At 48.6% G+C, this 21,866-nt stretch overlaps 1 protein-coding gene across 1 annotated transcript; it reads left to right on the top strand.

Moving 5' to 3' along the window:
• The first annotated feature begins 206 nt into the window (after positions 1–206).
• On the top strand, positions 207–18,069 carry LOC149347618 (uncharacterized). Its single transcript, XM_089541615.1, has 4 exons — positions 207–1,967; positions 2,997–3,202; positions 14,826–14,993; positions 18,058–18,069. Exons 1-4 carry the CDS (start codon positions 575–577, stop codon positions 18,067–18,069), a joined length of 1,779 nt encoding a protein of 592 aa, XP_089397741.1. The 5' UTR covers positions 207–574.
• The last annotated feature ends 3,797 nt before the right edge of the window (positions 18,070–21,866 follow it).

Consider the following 21,866-nt stretch of genomic DNA (forward strand, 5'->3'; position numbering starts at 1 on the left):
GAGAAAGGCCTGCATTGTTATCTGACAGAGGGCGTATCGTACAGCCACCCCAGTGAGGAGGGCCGGCCCTAAACCCGGTTGCATTCACTGCGGAAGTCGGCTTGACCTTCGTGGATGGGCAGAATGGCATTCCATTGTGTAAAGATAGTTAGTTAGTTATATGGGGTTTTATGGCGCATAAGCAACTATGGCTATCATGCGCCAAACACAAGGTTAGATGATGTTATGTCAAGTGTATAGAGGTTACATTATAATAGATTTAAAACATTGGCTTTCTTTAGAAACTTACAAACAAGTGAAAACGGGCGCTGCGAGCCGTCAAGGAGAGTGGACGCGGTTCACGTCGGCTCCGCGAAACGGATGTCCTACTGCCAAACCATCGATCTGCATCGCTCAACACTAGTTGAGGTGTGTCCAGCAGGTTACCAGGCACCCGTAGACACCATTTTCATCCAGGTGGGCCTGCTTTTGGCGATTTTACGGGGTTGTGTCTGTCGATCACATTGGCGCCGCTGCTAAGCCTAAGGCTTGGCGACGACGCCGGGCCGCCGACGCGGCACTAGGCGCGGCCACCATGAGTCTTGCACGGGGCTACGACCCGGAAAGCATGCAAGTAGTGGAGCTACAGGCTGCGCAGAAACCAGTCTTCGATGAAGCCACCGAATATGCTATTCGGAAGAAATTAGAAGAGCAAGAGCGAGCGTCCGCGAAGCGCGTGAGCTCGGAACGCCAGGAACGCTTGCGCGGTGGAGACGCTGCTGACGGCCTCGACCCCACTTCGGCGCCAAGCAAACCGCTTCAACCGAGGCGTTGGAGACCAGAGGTGGTGCCCAAGTTCGGCACTGAGGACTCTGTTGTCGTCGTGAAACCCAAGGGAACGCTGAACTTGTCAAATTACAAGGGTACCCATCAGATAGGAGAAGCTATATATGCTGCGGCCGGCATCGAACGCAAATCACAAGCGCTTGCAATTTGGCCAGCGTGGGATCAGAACATAGTCACTGTTGGAATCCGAGACGCAGCGCTTATTCGGCAAGTCCTCGCGGTGGAGAGTCTACGGATTGGCGGCCAGTTACAAACGGTGCAGGTCTACCTCAAGATGCCCGAAAATACGTGCCGTGGAGTAATTCAAGTGGCTTCCAAAGTGTCCGAAGCAGATATTGCTCAAGCTATTTACTCGCCAGGCACTCCCGTGGTGGGTGTGAGGAAATTAGGAGAGTCGAACGCGGCGGTGATTACATTCGAGGGCCGTAAAGTGCCGTTCAACGTGTTTTACTGGGGAGAGGCTGTGCCCGTCCGTCTCTACCGGAAGACCACACCAGCTTGCACCCGCTTCGGAACAGTGGGACATAGAGGGGACGTTTGCCCTAATCCACGAGATAAGCTCTGCCGGGCCTGTGGAACTATCATCCAAGAAGAGGGGCGCGACTGCCAGCCCCGATGCCTAGTCTGTGGAGGCGGACATCTCACGAACTCCGCGGACTGCACCTGGAAATACAGGAATGGTGCCAGAGCCGGGCGGAAGCCTGGCGGAAGAAAATCCAGCAACCAGCGTAAATCCAGAGAGGACCGGAAGAATTCAGGGCCTGGGCCGCAATCACAGAAGAAGCGGATGGGGACTCCGTCACCGGGTCCCGCAGCGAGGACCGCAACAGGGGCGTCCCGGCAGGGGCCTGAAGGAAGCGGTCGTCCAGGTGACAAGAAATCGGGAAAAGCCGGATCGGAGGAGACCACGGGCAGCAAGGTGAGCTGGGCACAAGTTGCCGCTTCCCTGCCTCCCACGTTGGCTGTTGAGAAACTTAAGGAGGAAAATAGCAGATTGAAAGAGGAACTAGCGAAGTATAGAAGTCAGGAACTGGGAACATCGGCAGGGGGAGTAAATATGCCAGAAACGCCTGGGGTATCTGCAATGGAGGAGGATGCCTCCCTCCCTCCTACTCAACAGGCACTAACTCCTGTCCCCCAGGGTGAGAAAAAGGAGGAGCGGGAGAGAAACAGTAACGTAGTGGCAACGGATAAGGGGGCCGGTGTCGGAGAGAAAGAAGCCAGGATTGAGGCTATTGTGGAGCGATGTTTGCTGAACGACCTACTGCGTTTGGAAGCTCGCATAACGCAAAATATACAGGCGAGCCTCGAAGGAACTCTACAAATTATTATTGAAAAAAACGTTCAGGCAGCTATTGAGAGGGGCATTCAGGCAGCGGTAGAGCGGATCTTACAGAGCATCTTAGAGCCCCGTCTGATTAAGCTGCAAGCCTTTGAAATCAGAATCGATCGGAAACTTCAGGAGCTTGCGGAGTGTACGCGGACGAAGGTTCCAAAATTAACTGGCCGCGTGACTAATAGGCAGCTTGCAGCTGATGATTCGCCCAACACCGGGGCGGACGCGCCAAGCGCGATTTCCTTTAGTGTTCAACATGGCCCGCCCTCCTAAATTGCAGATTTTGCAGTGGAACTGCCGGGGGTTCAGAAAGAAGAGGGATTCGCTACAGCAATACGTAGATTCGTTGGATAAATTACCAGATATTATTGCACTGCAGGACGTGAATACGGAAGCCAAACTCAGACCATACAGCACGCATCAAAACAGCTCATCCACTTGCATTCTGGTGCATAAGGATTGCACGGCTGTGACAATTAAGCTGGATTTAGTCACTGAGGTGGAACATACATTTATTCAGCTTTTACCGAACGTACGCACTAGCAGAAGTGCGTATGTGTTGAACATATATAGTCGACCGAAGAACAGGGGTGCGTCTTTCGATGAGATTTTCCAAAAGGCCGCGCAATTGGCAAAAAGTGCACCTCTCATCATTGTGGGGGATTTAACGCATATAGCTTCTTGTGGGGATATAGTAAGGAGGATATTAAGGGCAGGAGACTCGCTGCGGCCATATCGGACCTAGCACTGACGATTCTTACTGACCCGCAGCATCCCACGAGGATTGGCAACAGTGTCTCGAGAGATACATGTCCAGATCTCTCGTTGGTTAAAGGAGCGAGAAACTATGATTGGCTCAACACGCAGGAGACCTTAGGGAGTGACCACTGCATTCTCAAGATCTGCCTCGACTACAATAAGCATCGCAGACCGAGAGGGAAAGCACGGCTCACGGACTGGTCGTTGTTCCGACAGGCGGAAGACTCTACGCTCAACGCGCCCATTGAAAAGTACGAGGAGTGGGCTGAGTCGCTGCTGAGAGTCAGGGACCGCTTCACACGTACGCTTCAGACATCAGAAGTCCCGGCTATTGACAACCACCTACTACATCTATGGGAGGCCAGAAGAAGTCTCACACGGCGGTGGAAAAGGCAAAAACATAACCGCAAGCTCAAGATCAAGATCGCAAAATTAAGCTTGCAAGCAGAAGAGTATGCACGATCCCTGGCCAAAAACAACTGGTTGGCCAAATGCGACTCCATGAAAGGCACCCTCAGCACCAAGGCGGCGTGGAGTCTTCTTAGATGTTTGATAGAGCCCTCTAAGTCTCGCGGGGATCAGCAACGTAACCTCAAGAGAGCCCTACACGGCTTCGCGGGCACGGACCAGCAGCTAGTTGCAGAACTCGTGAGCAAGTACCTCTGTACAGTGAAATACAACGAGCCAGTACGGGATTATGAGGGTATGGACAATCCGGACCTGGACAGAGAGTTCGAAGTCGAGGAAATACAGGCGGCGCTTATGGCCATGAGGCGGGACACGGCGCCAGGGAACGACAGGGTGACGGTGGGATTGCTTGTCAATCTCAATCAGCAAGCGCTTGAACATCTCACGCAGTACATCAACGAATGCTGGAAAAGTGGACAGTTACCCAAGGCATGGAAGACGGCTGATGGCAGCTTTATTCCCAAGCCTGGAAAGGAGGTGAACATCAATAACCTCAGGCCCATCTCGCTTACGTCGTGCGCCGGGAAACTGATGGAGAAGGCGGTACACATGCGACTTTCTACGTATATAGAAGACCACAATATTATACCTCACACAATGATTGGGTTTAGGGCACACTTGTCAACCCAGGACGTGTTACTGCAGCTGAAGATGGAGGTTATCGATCCCCCGCGCAAACGAAACAGTAGGGCCATACTAGCATTATATCTGAAGGGGGCTTTCGACAACGTGAAGCATTCCAAGATTCTGGACAATCTACAGGGTACTCACTGCGGAAAGCGTACCTTTAATTACATCAAGGCTTTCTTGCAAGATAGGCAAGCGCACATCAGGATTGGCGACACGAGGTCCGAGGCGATACCCATGGGCACCAGGGGGACGCCTCAGGGAGCAGTCCTTTCTCCACTGCTCTTCAACGTTGCCCTCATGCATCTTCCGGAACAACTCAATGCCATAAGGGGAATCCGCCACGCCCTATACGCGGATGACATAACCATATGGACAACGGAGGGAAACATGGGACAGATGGAGGAGGCCCTCCAAGAGGCTGCCAGTACGGTTGAAAAGTATGCTGAAGAATGCGGACTGCGCTGTTCCCCGGACAAGTCGGAGCTCCTCGACCTGCGAGGGAAGGGGGATACTGCATCGCTGGAAATCTCGGTCCATGATACACCTATTCCCGATGTGGAAACAATACGGATTTTGGGGCTGCTCATTAACAACAAGGGTGTGAACGCAGCAGCGATCACCAAGCTCCGAACGGTGTGCGAACAAGTCATCCGTATGATATCTCGGATCACAAGCAAGAAAAACGGCATGCAAGAACAGGATACCCTTAGACTAATACAGGCCTTTGTCATCTGCAGGATAGTGTACGTGGCCCCGTACCTTCGTTTGAGGAAGACCGATCTAAACCACCTGGACGTTATCATTCGAATGGCTTATAAGAAGGCACTCGGCCTACCCATGAAAGCATCTACGGAGCGTCTACTAAAACTAGGGGTACACAACACGGCTGATGAATTGATTAGCGCCCATCTTACAAGCCAGGTAGTGCGACTGGCCACAACTACGACCGGCCGCAGGGTCTTAGAAGATTTAAACATTAGCTTTCCGCAGCAAGTGGCTGGGAGACAAGATATACCTAAAGAGTGGAAGAGCAAATTCCTTACGCTTCCGCTTCCCAAAAACATGCACCCGGAGCACCATCATGCTAGACGAGTGGCGAGGAGCTAGAAGATGAACGAGTGCTATTCAACAAAAGAAGGAGCCTTCTTCGTGGACGCTGCGGGTCCTGTACAAGGAATATCAACAATCTCAGTGCTGCACCAAATGCAAGCCGTGGACGGGCTTTCAGTTCGTAACGGGGATACACAGGCTATGGAGGAAGTAGCGATAGCCCTAGCCGCAACGCACTCCGAATCTAAATACATAGTTACAGATTCCCAGGCGGCTTATAGAAACTATATGCGTGGCAGAATCACGCCGCTAGCCTGCAAAATTCTTATCAATGTAGGACTTCAGCTGAACGGAAGGAATTAATATGGGTACCAGGTCACCAGGGAGCTGAAGGAAACGAGCGCGCACACGCTTCGGCCCGAGCTTTTCTTCCCCGGCATCCTTCTACGTCCTCCCTTCCTCATTCTGGCTCCCCCTCTCCGCTAACGACATATTCAGAAATATTGCAACATTTGCGCCTTGAAAGGCAGACACTTCCGAGGCCCGCTAAGGGTCTCAGTAAATCAGAGGAATGTCACCTTCGCAGGCTACAAACTATGTCTTTCAATAACCCAGCTACGCTTCACGCCATTGAGCCCGAGTCCTTTTCGGCACAGTGCAAATTTTGTGGTCAGAAGGCAAACTTGTACCACATGGTATGGGCTTGTCAGAAAAATGACAGCATTGAGATCATAAATCAGCCAACGCGGGAGGGCTGGGAGGCGGCCCTGTCCAGCTCGGACCTCGAGGAACAACGAGCCCTCGTCGCCAGAGCACGGGCAGCGGCTTTCACCTACGGCGTCCCGGACTAGGGACCCGATCAGCCTTCCCTTCAACTAAGGCTTTAATAAACGTTTTCATCATCATCTCGCCTAAAAGCAATGCGGGATGAAATGGAATGTGTTCATTGTAAAATACCGTAAAAGGGCCGCCGCGGTGGCCCAGTGGTTATGGTGCTCGGCTGCTGACCCAAAAGACGCGGGTTCGATCCCGGCCGCGGCGGCTGGAATTTCTTTGGAGGAGAAATTCTAGAGGCCCGTGTACTGTGCGATGTCAGTGCACGTTAAAGAACCCCAGGTGGTCGAAATTTCCGGAGTCCTCCACTACGGCGTCTCTCATAGCCTTAGTTGCTTTGGGACGTTAAACCCCATAAACCAAACCAAACCAAAATACCCTTACCCTAAAAATTTTTTCTAAGTTCTTCGAGATGCGAACAAGAAATTAAAATGTGATTTACTGTGAGCTCCTCACCACACATTTCACACACAGGTTTGTCTTTTTTTGTTAATATGAAGCTATGGGTGATGTGTGTGTGACCTATGCGTAACCGACGTAAAATTACTTCGATGAAACGCTCTTTATGGCGGCATGATTTCCATTCTTTCAAAATGGGCTTTATGGTATGCAGCTTGTTGTTTCCTTAATTTTCCCAAGAAGCTTGCCACTTGGCTCTTAGTTTGCTATGTACTGACTTCATGTAATCCCTAGGAGGCAAATTCACATGTTTTATTTCCATGGTTCTAGTTTGTGCAGCACACATGTCGGCTCTCTCATTGTCCCTAATGCCAACGTGACTGGGAACCCAGCAGAATTTTATAACATGTTTTTGTGTTGTGACCTTTACTATATTGTGTATGACGCTTCAAATCAGTGGCTCCGTGGCATTTTTGGAGTTTAATGCTGTAAGGACGCTCAGTGAATCTGCATAGATGATGCTGTTTTTGATGTTTTCATTGTGCAAGGAGTAGTGTTTCTCTACGTCAGTGGCGCGTCGCAGTTCCTAGCGTACCGTGCGTAGGCGACACGTCACAGTTTAACATGTACCACATTGTCATGGAGGAGGAGGAAAAAACTTTATTAGGATTTTGTGTCGCCGTTAGCCCACTTTCGCCTCAGGTGGCCTCCATGTAGGGACGACCACGAGGGCCCAGTCTGCGATGTTGGCTTGTTTGGTTTATTGGTTTAACGTCCCGTGGCGTTTAACGTCCCGAAGCAACTCAGGCTGTGAGGGACGCCGTAGTGAAGGACTCCGGAAATTTTGACCACCTGGGATTCTTCAACGTGCACTGACATCGCACAGCACACGGGCCTCTAGAATTTCGCCTTCACCGAAATTCGACCGCCGCAGCCGGGATCGAACCCGCGTCTTTCGGGTCAGCAGCCGAGCGCCGTAACCATTGAGCGATATTGGCTTGTATACTTGTTTGACTTCACTGCGTACGATCTTTTCCCAGCTATCAGCTGAGGGATATGGCTGGAGCTTTCTGGGGGGTGGATTTCTCTCGCATCTCCAGAGAATATGGTCATCGTCTGCGGTAAGGTTTTTGTCACAGATATGGTAAATAGGATTAACTTCACCTTTTGTAATTAAGGCCTGAGCATGGTTTGCTTTGTTGTCCGATTGAGGCGGTAATGTATAGCCACGCCAGGTAGAGGGAGGGGCGCCCCTAAATCTGTTTTCGTTCATCCCAGAAGTCGGTTTGCCCATCTCGGAGAGGGAGAGTCGCATTCCGCAGTGCGAGGAGGAGCGTTTCCCTCTTTCCATTGGCGGCAGCTGTGCCACTTCCAGGAGTGGTGACGTTATTCACGTGCCGCGCTTCTGTTTCTGACGACTGTTTCTGACGACTGTTTCTGTTTCTGAATGAATTCAATGAAGTTCTGTTTCAATGAAGCAGACATATTTTCCGGATGCGTACTTGTATAAATAAGTACCTGCAACGCCCAGGGGCATTATAGCAGGGGGGACAACAACAGTAAACATATACCTAAAATGAGCATGTGACAAATATTGATGATGATGATGAAAACGTTTATTAAAGCCTTAGTTGAAGGGAAGGCTGATCGGGTCCCTAGTCCGGGACGCCGTTGGTGAAAGCCGCTGCCCGTGCTCTGGCTACGAGGGCTCGTTGTTCCTCGAGGTCCGAGCTGGACAGGGCCGCCTCCCAGCCCTCCCGCGTTGGCTGATTTATGATCTCAATGCTGTCATTTTTCTGAGAAGCCCATACCATGTGGTACAAGTTTGCCTTCTGGCCACAAAATTTGCACTGTGCCGAAAAGGACTCGGGCTCAATGGCGTGAAGCGTAGCTGGGTTATTGAAAGACATAGTTTGTAGCCTGCGAAGGTGACATTCCTCTGATTTACTGAGACCCTTAGCGGGCCTCGGAAGTGTCTGCCTTTCAAGGCGCAAATGTTGCAATATTTCTGAATATGTCGTTAGCGGAGAGGGGGAGCCAGAATCAGGAAGGGAGGACGTAGAAGGATGCCGGGGAAGAAAATCTCGGGCCGAAGCGTGTGCGCGCTCGTTTCCTTCAACTCCCTGGTGACCTGGTACCCATATTAATTCCTTCCGTTCAGCTGAAGTCCTACATTGACTAAGAATTTTGCAGGCTAGCGGCGTGATTCTGCCACGCATATAGTTTCTATAAGCCGCCTGGGAATCTGTAACTATGTATTTAGATTCGGAGTGCGTTGCGGCTAGGGCTATCGCTACTTCCTCCATAGCCTGTGTATCCCCGTTACGAACTGAAAGCCCGTCCAAGACTTGCATTTGGTGCACCACTGAGACTGTTGATATTCCTTGTACAGGACCCGCAGCGTCCACGAAAAAGGCTCCTTCTTCTGTTGAATAGCACTCGTTCATCTTCTTGCTCCTCGCCACTCGTCTATCATGATGATGCTCCGGGTGCATGTTTTTGGGAAGCGGAAGCGTAAGGAATTTGCTCTTCCACTCTTTAGGTATATCTTGTCTCCCAGCCACTTGCTGCGGAAAGCTAATGTTTAAATCTTCTAAGACCCTGCGGCCGGTCGTAGTTGTGGCCAGTCGCACTACCTGGCTTGTAAGATGGGCGCTAATCAATTCATCAGCCGTGTTGTGTACCCCTAGTTTTAGTAGACGCTCCGTAGATGCTTTCATGGGTAGGCCGAGTGCCTTCTTATAAGCCGTTCGGATGATAACGTCCAGGTGGTTTAGATCGGTCTTCCTCAAAAGAAGGTACGGGGCCACGTACAGTATCCTGCAGATGACAAATGCCTGTATTAGTCTAAGGGTATCCTGTTCTTGCATGCCGTTTTTCTTGCTTGTGATCCGAGATATCATACGGATGACTTGTTCGCACACCGTTCGGACCTTGGTGATCGCTGCTGCGTTCACACCCTTGTTGTTAATGAGCAGCCCCAAAATCCGTATTGTTTCCACCTCGGGAATAGGTGTATCATGGACCGAGATTTCCAGCGATGCAGTATCCCCCTTCCCTCGCAGGACGAGGAGCTCCGACTTGTCCGGTGAACAGCGCAGTCCGCATTCTTCAGCATACTTTTCAACCGTACTGGCAGCCTCTTGGAGGGCCTCCTCCATCTGTCCCATGTTTCCCTCCGTTGTCCATATGGTTATGTCATCCGCGTATAGGGCGTGGCGGATTCCCCTTATGGCATTAAGTTGTTCCGGCAGATGCATGAGGGCAACGTTGAAGAGCAGTGGAGAAAGGACTGCTCCCTGAGGCGTCCCCCTGGTGCCCATGGGTATCGCCTCGGACCTCGTGTCGCCAATCCTGATGTGCGCTTGCCAATCTTGCAAGAAAGCCTTGATGTAATCAAAGGTACGCTTTCCGCAGTGAGTACCCTGTAGATTGTCCAGAATCTTGGAATGCTTCACGTTGTCGAAAGCCCCCTTCAGATCTAATGCTAGTATGGCCCTACTGTTTCGTTTGCGCGGGGGATCGATAACCTCCATCTTCAGCTGCAGTAACACGTCCTGGGTTGACAAGTGTGCCCTAAACCCAAACATTGTGTGAGGTATAATATTGTGGTCTTCTATATACGTAGAAAGTCGCATGTGTACCGCCTTCTCCATCAGTTTTCGGGCGCACGACGTAAGCGAGATGGGCCTGAGGTTATTGATGTTCACCTCCTTTCCAGGCTTGGGAATAAAGCTGACATCAGCCTTCCATGCCTTGGGTAACTGTCCACTTTTCCAGCATTCGTTGATGTACTGCGTGAGATGTTCAAGCGCTTGCTGATTGAGATTGACAAGCAATCCCACCATCACCCTGTCGTTCCCTGGCGCCGTGCCCCGCCTCATGGCCATAAGCGCTGCCTGTATTTCCTCGACTTCGCACTCTCTGTCCAGGTCCGGATTGTCCATACCCTGATAATCCCGTACTGGCTCGTTGTCTTTCACTGTACAGAGGTACTTGCTCACGAGGGCTGCAACTAGCTGCTGGTCCGTGCCCGCGAAGCCGTGTAGGGCTCTCTTGAGATTATGTTGCTGATCCCCGCGAGACTTAGAGGGCTCTATCAAACATCAAATATTGAAATTAAACAATAAGGCACATTTTGTCTAAAATAAAACAGTAACGAATCACTGTAATGGCGGTCCGAGAAAAGTTCTGAAAGGGTGGAAAGCTTCTACGACAGATTGGCCGCCAGGAAAGAGTGGAAATGTTTAACCGTTTTACATTGTTCTATGCTCTTGGGAAGCCTATTCCAAAGTGAAGAAGTAAGCGGTAAGTGAAGAAGTAAGCGTATAAGCGGTTTTAGTTCTACCAATTAAATATATTGTCCTACTGGTTCCCGTCTTTTGCTTCCTTCTGATAAGTCGTTAAATTCGTGGTCTCGTTGAGTTTTCTTTTGCCGACGCTCTAAAATTATTGAAAAACGGCTGTTAAGCATAGCTTGGGGAGAGATGTGACACTGTGATGTGTCCACTTTCTGAATGGCAGGTGCCACCAGCGAACTAGCCAGCGCGCCATTAATCATGTGGCTGAGGTTGAATGGACTCGGGACAAGGAAGGCTTTATCTGTTGCGCGCGAACTCCCAGCTGAATCGAGATGTAGACAGGTGGGTTCGAAATGTCTTCGTAACAAACACGTACCGCAAATGTGAAATTGGTTTTGCTGCGATAGCCACCCGGTAGCTGTGCTGTGAATAAGACATTACCGATCCGTAAAGTTTCCGTGGCCATCGAATACAATGACATTTTTTGTTGTACAGAATTAAGGCTGGGAGATATCAAGTCTTCTTGCACCAATGCTGACCATTCATGGCGTCACAAATCTGCCCCCATTGTTTGTGTAGAAGCTCTAGAGTACAGATTTAAATACGCTTCTACAATTGCGTTCATCTCTTTTAAGAGTTCTGTTGCGTTTATTCCTTTTTCAGTTGTTTGCAAGCTGAAGGAAGGAAAAACTTTATTTTCGCTAATGCTTATTTCTGCGGTTTGGGGGCATCTTCAGAGACGTCTTGGTTCTGCCCCCAGGAGCCTTCTCTGTCGAAGTCCTCCGCCTCTAATCAGTGGTCGGTTGCCCTCAGTCCAGGGCTCCGCTGGCTGGATATCCTCATTTGTGGCCTCAGTTGAGTATTTTCCTGGCCGAGTGATCTCCAGAGAGCGAATTTATTTTGCATTTATTTTATTCCGTGTGTGACATGTGTTTGACACTTTGTCTGAGTTAATTACTTTGGAGTTCTTGTATCCCACATGTGTCTCTTGTAGAAGAGGGAACAAAAAGGGGACCGAAATATAGCCAGAGGAGTTTTTATGACCTTTAAGTCTGGTGTATTGACGGGTGACAGAGGGCACTTGCTCGTGTTGGGTGTTGCCTGTTGTCGGTCGGTTCTTGGCAACATGCAGAACGATCAACGACCGATGCTGAGAAGCAAGCTCTTCCGAAGGACCGAGTGAAGCTGGTCCCGGCACCTGGACGACAAAGCTGCGGAGCAGTGATCCTGTCCTGACGAGCGGGACCCGTTCTCGGAAAGGAGCCTGGAGCTACCTGCGGCTGAACACCGGACGTGAACTTGGAGGAGCCTGGCGTACGAGCGCGCCCCGCATCCGAGCCACGCGGAAGTAGCTCGTCTTCGTGGCGCATTGTCTGGCGGCGGTGGTGCTGTAGTGCCGGAGCCCACATTTCGCTGGCTGGCCTCTTTGGAAACAAGCGCTGCGCGCCCGCCGTCGCTCAAAGCAGGCCCAGACTCTCTCGGACATGTCGCGGCGTGCAGTGTGACTCATCCCGCCAGCGCGGCGCCGACACGGACCCTTCCTCCTTCCCTCCTCTCCGTCGGTGCGAACTCCTCCGACGCTGGCCGGCTCTCGACCATTGGTCTAATTTGAACGGTGGCCAGTGATTGGAGGATTTGAACGGCTGGCTGCCGTAACCGTTACCAGCGGCTATAAAAACGGAGCCGCGCTGAACCCGAGCAGCAGACGGGCAGCAGAAGAGCCATCACGCCGGAGCTACGCTCGCCGTCGGGGCCGCTCTTTTTCTTTGTGCTAGCCCGTGGTGCTCTTGGCCCTTGTATCATGTAAAAGCCCTTGTACATACTGTACATAAAGTTCATTTGACTCACCGTCGCCTCGACCGTTTCCTGGCTGGGATGCCTGAGTCCCAACAGCGTACACGGGATAGAGATGCCTCCTGGAGACAGGGCTGCTCGTTGGAATGAGAAGCAAAAGTTGCGGCGTGCTACAGAGACTGATGAAGAGCGTGAAGAACGTCTAGCCAAGCGGCGTGCTCGATATGCAACTCGGCGACAATATGCTTCGCATCTGACTAGGCTTAACCTAAGCTAAGCCTCAGCCATTTTTTTTCTGAATACACACGTTACCAGAAGCTCACCTTTTGAAGAGTTATCCTGCAGAATGTGGCAGCAAGGTAGATCTGGTCCTGGCACTTGCTGCAAGTCCTTGCATCTGTTTGCCGCAGAGTCAGAATCCGTCTCCTGCACAGTTGTGCGATAAAAGTGAATTTTTTCTTCAGAAAGAACGGCTCAAAGGTAGTCGACAAACGCCGCTGAAGAGAATCACAGTTGGCAAAGGTAAGACAGTTCATTTTAACGTCCCAAAGCGACTCAGGCTATGTGGGACGCCTTAGTGAATGGCTCAAAGGTAAGAAGAGGGCGGACTCAGTCAATGATGATAGAGACGAAATGGGGGCGGGCGGGGGATGTTGTTTATGATACAAGGCGGAAAGGTGAATGTCAGCACTGATTCTATGCACAGGGACCAGGGCTTGGGAGAGTAAAAGGCTTGGAAAGGTGGCGGTTGGAACGGATTATAGGCGCAGATATATAACAAAGCATTAGCAACCGCTTGAACACTGCCATTAATGGAGACGATGACGAGTGTGCAAAATACCGGAATGCCCGTACTTCCATGAGGGTGGTCCGAAGTTGAATGCGGGTTTAACATCCCAAGCTGACTCAGGCAACAAGGGACGCCAAAGTGAAGGACTCCAGAAATTTCGATGCAGACCAGAAATGTTCTCATGACCAAAGAGGCCAAGGAATAGGAAGAAACAATTACTTTTCGCCCAAATATGACGCATACTTTGGTAATATATTCCACTTTTTCATGTATAAGCCAATCGTAAAATTTTACTTCAACGCAGATTTTTGTTTAAGAACTGATGACGATGATGATGGTCAGTTTTAATGGTGCAAGAGAGTGTGAAGTCTGTTTAAGACTAGTCAAGTGCATAGAAACCTGTCCCATGACACGTAACTGAAGAAATATATGGCGCGTTGTCATTACTGCACAAAGACTCAGCAGTTAAACCGGCATTGCAAAAAATTTCTCTCATAGACAGGTATGAGACTAGGCTTCTGCCTGTGAGAAATGGCGATGAAATACTACTTGACAGAATTAAAGTGCCTTTCAAGTGCGGCACGCAACGATCTACAAGGTTCCTAGAAATACTGGCAAGTGTGCTACTCCTTAACAGAGAATACTTAAAAATGATACATTACAAACAATATAAATGACGTGAAGTTACCGAAACGTAAATCAGAACGGCTTCAAATAATAGAAACCGTATGGTTCCTGCTACATTTTCTTGCTTTATTAAGTTATCATGCACGAGATGGAGCTCATATTTTTTTTCGCCACCTTTTTTTTTCTATGATGCTGATATGGAACTAAAAAGTCCTCTGGAAATACTGTAAAATCCCCCGCCCCGCGCTGTCGACTAAGGATCATCAAGAACTGAGAACTGAACCAAAAAGAAAAAACTGTTTTAATCTGAGACCTGAACCAACAAGAAAAAACTGTTTTAATGGCGCAAGACACTGTGATGTCTATTTGACTAGTCAAGTGTGCAGAGGCCTGTTTCATGAATTGTAACTGAAGAAGAAACGGAAGGGGGTTGTTAATATTGCACAAAGACTCAGTAGTTAAGCATCTGGCAATCTCCGGGTATCAGTAGCTGAAAAGTGGTGATTTCAAGTATATGCTAGAACCGAATGCAACTGCCCTTTATGCGCTGAAACGGTATCTATGGAGTATGACCACCCCAAGTAAAGCAGTGTCAAAGTAAAGCAATGCTCATTCAGAGTAGCGTCCGACTGCACTCCTAGTGACAGCGTCCATTCCTGGTTGAAGCTTGCTTTTCTAGGGTGCTCGAAGCTTCTCAGGCCTTATGGATCTTGAGTTACACATCCGTCTCTATAATTTGCTGTGCCGAGGGGCGATGTTGATAATTGAGACGGACGCACAACTTGCTCACATGCTTTATGTGAGCAGGAAGCATGTAAGTTCACTCTTGCGTTCAGCAAATGTGATGGGAAGAAGTCTTGTTTCCAAGGTGGAAAGAAAGTTGATACCAAATTTTTTAAATCCTTAGTTGCTGAAAAAGCTCAATGCTGTGGGTCTTTGTTACTGGCACTCTATTTAATAACCGCTGAAATTACACATTCTTGGGAATTATGCAACGTTTTCACCTGTGCAGTACTACAAGGTTGATCCCAACCGCTCACCAACAATCACTCACAGGGCGCTGGTGGTGGAGCCTGAACTGCCAGGACCTGGTCGTGGCGTCGACTCCAGACACGCAGCGAGTACTCCAGGTCGAATTCTCGCTTCCACCTCTGACACGGCTGCGAATAGAGAATCATATGTGAGCACAGTACACTGCACTGTGAGAAAAACTAGGTTTCAAGAAGCAGCCAAACTAATTAATGTCTGCGCAATACCAAAGAATTTATCTGCCACTGCAGAATGCCACAGAAATGAAATAAAACAAACTGTGGCGCTCAACGTCTCGAAACGAGATATGAACGAAGGCGGACGACTCTGTTGTATGCTCCGTATTTAGATAACCCGGTGGTGTCCTTTAGTGGGGTCCTTCAACATTCGCTTACATGGAAGAGCAAACGGCTGCCATATCCAGTATTCGAAGCAGCGACGTGTTGGGATCAGGAATTTGATGCCAAAGCTACAGATTCCCTGCGGCGGACACACAAATGAAATCTGGGGCATTGGCTCTGGAGCAATGGCAATGGAGAAAAGAATGGGCACTGCTTTTTGGGGGGAGAACCAAAAACGAGTCAGGAAATGTTGAAAGTTTACTGTCAACTGCCCTTGTCTTTCGGATGTTTTGTGAGGACGTGGAAGCTGTCTGAACATCGTCGACATTCACTGAATACATAATGCACCGGGGGGTAATTTTACTAATAGAATTCATTTTAACAACAAAGAAGGTTGTGCTTAAGATACAGCTTTGAGGCGCTTCATTTTCCCGAATGAAAATTCTCGATAGGGTTGAACCAAAGTGTGCATGGAATGAACGATTTGACAGGAAGTCTTTTAGGCAGTTCAACATGCTGCCGCGAATGCCAGTTCAGCCAAGTCCTGAAAAATTCCGAATCTCCTGGTTGTTCCGTAGGCTTCTCTAAATCTAAAAAAAAACATCAAGACGGTGTTGTTTGCGTACAAAAGCTTCACGGACACTATTTTCAAGACATACTAGATGGTCGGCTCTGGAACATGCCTTTTTGAAACCGCCTTGATAGACATCGAGAAGCTCACAGGCTTCTAGCACGAAGGTTAATCAAATATTCACTTGCACTTTCAAAAGATTTCACAAGCAGCTGTTGAGGGCCAAGGGCCTATAACTGCTAGGTGAAGTTGGTGGTTTCTTAGGTTTTAAAAATGGAATGATGATGGATTTCTTCCATGCTGCGGGTAGTTTACCTGACAACCAAACGTTATTAAAAAAGTGCCTCAACGGCAGGTGGACAAAGGTGGGATAGTATCTGATAATGTATTTCGTCAGGGCTGGGCACAATCTGTTTACGACTAGACAACACTGTGGATTTCTTGAACTGAAATAAGATTATTTTACGGTTCATTTGTATAGCCACTTGTAGGGAGTCTGTTTCTTGGAAGTGATTTTGTATTTTTGAAATCATTCTGTACAGATTGATGTGTTGGAATGCCGAAAAATATTCACCTAAAAAGTCTTGCCGTTCTTCGATGTTTGTCTTAATACCAGGGCCTGTTGCAAGGGGAAGTGTGAATGGGTAGTATCTACCATTGAGCTTTCGCACCTTATCCCACATTACTTCTGATGTTGTTCAGCTATTTATAGATGTCGCGTAACCTTGCCATGAAGTCTTCTCGGCACTATGCCGGATATATCGGGCTTCCACTCTTGTCTCTTTAAAGTTTACAAGATTTTCTTCGTAGGGTACCTGCGATATTCTCCATGGCTTGTATTGTTTCTTTTTTGTATATCAGGTTTTGCGTTTCACTGCTCCAGGAGACTGAGGTATAGCCAGGCGAACAGCGGAAATAATGCCGCTTCTGAAAATTTTATTAGGTTCATCTAGATGTACTTTTCTAAGCTTGCATTTTTTTGAAACCGTGCCCAGTCCATCAAATGCAGCTTCCAACGTCGTGGTTTTGTTGGAATGATATCCAGAGAAAATCTTCCTGAGAAATTGTTAGGTTGATAAGAACGGGTAGATGATCGCTGCCATATGGGTTGTCCAAGACATTCCACCGAAAATCAGTAAAAACGGGATGTGATGTAAGAGACAAATCTATGCAGCTCCATTTTCCTGAGCTTGGAAAGCAGTATGCGTGTTTGTCTGGGTTGACTAGGCATGTGTTATTGCACAAAATAAAATTTTCTAAAATACACCCTCTAGTGTCTGTATGCATCGGCACAAATTGGAGTGAGCAATAACATCTCCGACTAACAGATATGGCGCTGGTAACTGTTATAAAAGGTTTTCTAAGTGATGGAGTGTTACTGTCAGGTGTGGCTGAAGATGTACGTTACGTATTGTAATATTTTTAAAATGTACAATAGTGACTGCTTGAAATGTAGACTGAAGCCTGACTTCACGAATGGGTGCACTACTTTGGACGACTATGGCGGTACCTCCAGAGAGCCTATTTGCTTGCTGTCGGCAGCGCCGAAAGGCTTTAGATTTATTTAAAATATGTTCTGATCCTATGTTTTTCTCCTGGAGATACAAAACAACCGGGAAATCTAAAGCCAGAATAGCTTTTACGTCACAGTAGATTTTTAACGTCTCTACAGTTCCAGGGAATTATGAACGCCATATCTGATGCCTTTCGGGGATGCATTTAAAGAGCTATGCTCCCGGTTTTGTGGGGGCCTGTAATTGGTATTTTCCCTCCCTTTGTTTGTCCAAGGGAGTTGCGCCACCACTTCTGCAGAGGCGAGCTACTCCTTGTATCCATCGCCTTGCCGGAGGCACTGGATTTCCGTGGGGAGCCCGTGGGGGTACGGGTTTGTGGTTTCTCCCGATTGGAAGAAGCAGTGCGGCGTGATGGCTCATAGGCGAGCGAACCTTTATTTAGTGATGGCAGGGCAGCCTTGGCTGCACCTGTCAGATGTGGATGGCTCTGCCTGGGCACGTGCCTGAATTTGTAGTGGTGCATTTGCACTTCCACTAACTTTGGTTGTCCCAGAGGCCGCCGTGAGGGGCACCTCTGGGCCAAAAATTGGGCCGACAACGCAGTGCCGCATTGCGGCGACAGGGGAGGCACACATGAACGATGGTGTACTGTTTGCTCACCGTCACCAGACGCCGATCAACACATGATATGGATGTGTGTTCACTAAACTTTTTTCGTGCCTCACGGTAGCATATATTTTCATGTATATTGAGATTGATTATTTGCTTTTCTTTTTGAAGACTTTTCAGATTGTCGAGTAGGCTAGATACGGACCTTTGCAGTTTGTGCATTTTATTACAGTTGCTTGGCAGCTGTCTGTGTTAGTTTCGGCACATTTGGCACAGGTGTCCTTGCCACTCCACGCCTTGCTGCGGTGTCCATACTTTTGGCAGTTGAAACATCTTCTAGGATTAGGGATGTATGGGTGCACTGGGCACCTGATGAATGCAACCTGGACACACTCGGGCAAGCGAGTGCAGCCGAATGCTAAAAAGATGTGAGGTGTTTTCATTTCTTCTCCTTTACACCTGGTAGTGATGCCTCAAAGGGATGTTATGCCTTGGTCTCGCAAATTATCGAGGAGCTCGTTGTCATCCTCTGCCACTAGCGGCCACTCAGAAATTACTCCCTGAACACTGTCCAGGTTTTGGTTTGGTTTGGTTTATGGGGTTTAACGTCCCAAAGCGACTAAGGCTATGAGAGATGCCGTAGTGAAGGGCTCCGGAAATTTCGACCACCTGGGGTTCTTTAACGTGCACTGACATCGCACAGTACACGGGCCTCTAGAATTTCTCCTCCAAAGAAATTCCAGCCGCCGCGGCCGGGATCGAACCCGCGTCTTTCGGGTCAGCAGCCGAGCACCATAACCGCTGAGCCACCGCGGCGGCTGTCCAGGTTTCTATGAGATGTTACCGTAATGTCAAAGTCAGCAAGTTTCTGCTGTGTGAGCAATACGTACGTACATCACTCTGCTTCTTGGACTTGACCTGTACAAGAAGATCTCTGGAAGAAAGTTTTTTGACTTCATACTCCTCCCTTAAGTTGGTCTCTAGCCATTTTTGTGTCCCGAACACTGTACTGTGCGGCCACTGGAGCATTTTGCTCAAAAGCGTGCACCTATCAGGAAGGGGGAAATTTTCAGGAGATTTCGATCGGAGTCAAAACTTTGATTCCTTCAGTGCACTACCATTTCCGGTTCTGATCGTTGTTTTTTAGGGGAGGAGATTGAGGATCTATGCGGCATGTATGGATTAAGGGTTCCTGTTCTGTCACTTGTGCTTAACCCCAATAGACACAAGAAGGTCCCGGAGCCCCGCACCTGGTAAACAGATGTCGGCCGGGGCTAAGGGTCGGCCGGGGCTTGGCCATGTCCCTGACCGTCACCGTTCATGGTTTCTACCCTTCATTTTATGAGCTATCGCCACGGTGCGTATTACATCTTCGGTATGGGGCTAAGGGTCCTTGTTGGTGCCATGCACGATCACCTTGACACTCTAGGTGCCCTTGCGGGAGACAACCTGTTACTCTTCGAGAGTGTCATTCATGCCCAACACTCAAGCATTCTGTAGTATCGAAGTAGTAAGAAAGCAACTAGAACTAACTTTATCGCCAGATTTCTCACCCCGACGTAGTGTAGCGAAGGCTGCAGGGAGGCTCGGATTCGAGTCCACACGCGATACAGATGTTCCACACGACTCGGTCGGGTTCGCTGACGGCACCAGGACTGGGTGCTGTCACCTCCGAGGCTGCGTACAATGACCCAAGAGCCAGTGTCTTTCATGGCACAGAAGGAATTCTAGAAATTTCGGATTTAGTAGGAAAAAAGTATTGGCGGTTAGCATATGATGTGATTCACCAAAAAAAATTTTGCAGAACGGAAATGCACGTCCGCGTACACTAAAAAATAACTACACTTATGATTTTGGTTTTGTCACGATTTATGTCCCAAAAAGGCTCTGGATGTGAGGGATGGCGTAGTGAAGGACTCTGAAAACTTTGACCACCTGGGCATGCTTAGCGTGCACTGACATTGCACAGTACACCATATGACCATCGCAGCCGGGATCGAACCCGCGTCTTTCGGTTCAGTAAACGAGTGCCATAATAACTGACCGATTGCGCCGCCTAACTACGTTTATGAATGAACATATTTGCGCATGCGCTCAAATAATGACTGCATGCTTATCAGAATTATTTGACACCTGCAAAACCAGTTCGACCGTAAAAGCTTTCAGTGAGTTTCACTGGAACCCTGTAAAATGCAGCCCCGGTTTCAATGTGAATCGTCTCTTTATGATACGGCATTAGCTCCCTCTCCGTTCTAATGGCAGGGGCGACTTGATTCCCCCCCCCGCCGTCCGCACAAATGCCGCCATCTGCACCAACACTGAAAACAGAAACGATCGCACCGATTAAATTCCGGGCAAGGCGCTCAAATTTCGGGCTCTGGCAAGAAAGTGTGTGTGGGTGGAGAGGGGTTGATTGATTTTATGGCGCATTAGCAGCTGAGGCTATCATACGCCAGTACAGGGTTGGTAAGATCTCGCTGTTGGGCTGAATGACTAGTTCTTAAAAAGTTACAAATGTCTGATGAGATTTGAAGTCTACTATTGCGTTCTCTCTTAAGAGCAAGGTGGGGTGGACAGAGTCCTGCTTGTGGAAAAATATTTTTGAGCACTTTTTCGTATTTCTAGGTTCCTGAACTAAAAAAAAGGCTTATTGTGACCACTCCACCACATTCTCAGAGAGGATTTTCTTGTTTCCTGTGTTGTGTTGGGTTTAATGGCGCATAAGCGACTAATGCTATCATGCGCCAAGCTCACCTGAGTAAAAAGTTGCGTGTGAGATAATATGTTCGATGCGAAGGCACCATAAGAACACTCCAATAAAGCATTCTTGGTGTTGATACGTCATCCATTCGCCATGAATCGGCTTTACAAGGTGTAGTTAGTTGTCTATTTCATCATCCCAAGTGGACTCGCATTTTTTTTTTGTATTTTACTCTTTGCATTTTGTCAAGCAGTCTTTGTGCCGAATGTTTACTTCGTCTGGTTTGCTTTGACGAGCCTGCACCGCACAAGCGTCGGCTCTTTCGTTGCCGGCTATGCGGATTTGGCTCGGCCCGAGCATAATTTAATTTTATTTTCTCCATATATTTCGGTTGCTGCTGTTCTGTGCATTATACCTTCTATTAACAGCTGTACTGTGTTTCTTGAGTGTAGCGCTGTTAGATTTCCTGGCGAGTATGTGTAGTTTATCCTCTTCTTAATGTCCTATCACAAATTTTTCCGATTGCGAAGCAGACAGCGTAGCATTCGGCTTTAAAGGTTAATGAGCTCTACGGTAATCGCATTGTTGTCTTCCAGTTGTCTTCTAGAACTGAGCTTCAGACATAAAGGGCTGTTTTTGATCTGTCTGTCTAAAATTCTCATACTGTTGTCTAAGTGCTTTGTATGATGCGCTTCTGTGGGGTTTGTTTGTTTGAAAGCGTGCCAGAGATTATCGCAAACTGCGGGGAGGTTGCGTCATGGAGAAAATGGCTTCGGCTTTTACGTAGTACCTGGTAGTGTTTCCTGTAACTCCAGTTCAAAGCATTTATCCTTAAATAGCTTCAGTAATGGCCTCACTGCTTGTGGTTGAATACTGAATATTGTACCGGGCGTGCACTGGTTGACTATGGGGTAGCAGAGGCGATCCGGAAGTGATCTGATTCAAAGGACGTACGCGCATGTCAGCATAGTTTATATTCAAGGGGAGGCGGCTAATAATGCGTGATGTTCTGCACGTGCCTGTTGCAATACGGAATACCAAGTTGAGCAACGGGTATACCTGTTTTACATAAGACGGCCTTCCTGATCCACGTAGTGTAGACCCGTAACCCCACTGAAACGGCCCGTTTGAGCCGCTTGTATAGAAGTATGGGAACATGGAGTCCATAACATAAAGAATATATGGAAATCCACGAATTATCTGTACGGAATCCGTAAGAATTCCAGATAATTCTTAAACAAATTTCATATAAGGCGTATGACCTCATATGGAGTCCGTAAGTTTCCAT

The sequence above is a fragment of the Amblyomma mixtum genome, chromosome 4 (genome assembly GCF_055824585.1).
Source record: "Amblyomma mixtum isolate Tamu chromosome 4, ASM5582458v1, whole genome shotgun sequence".
Classification (NCBI taxonomy): Eukaryota; Metazoa; Arthropoda; class Arachnida; order Ixodida; family Ixodidae; genus Amblyomma; species Amblyomma mixtum.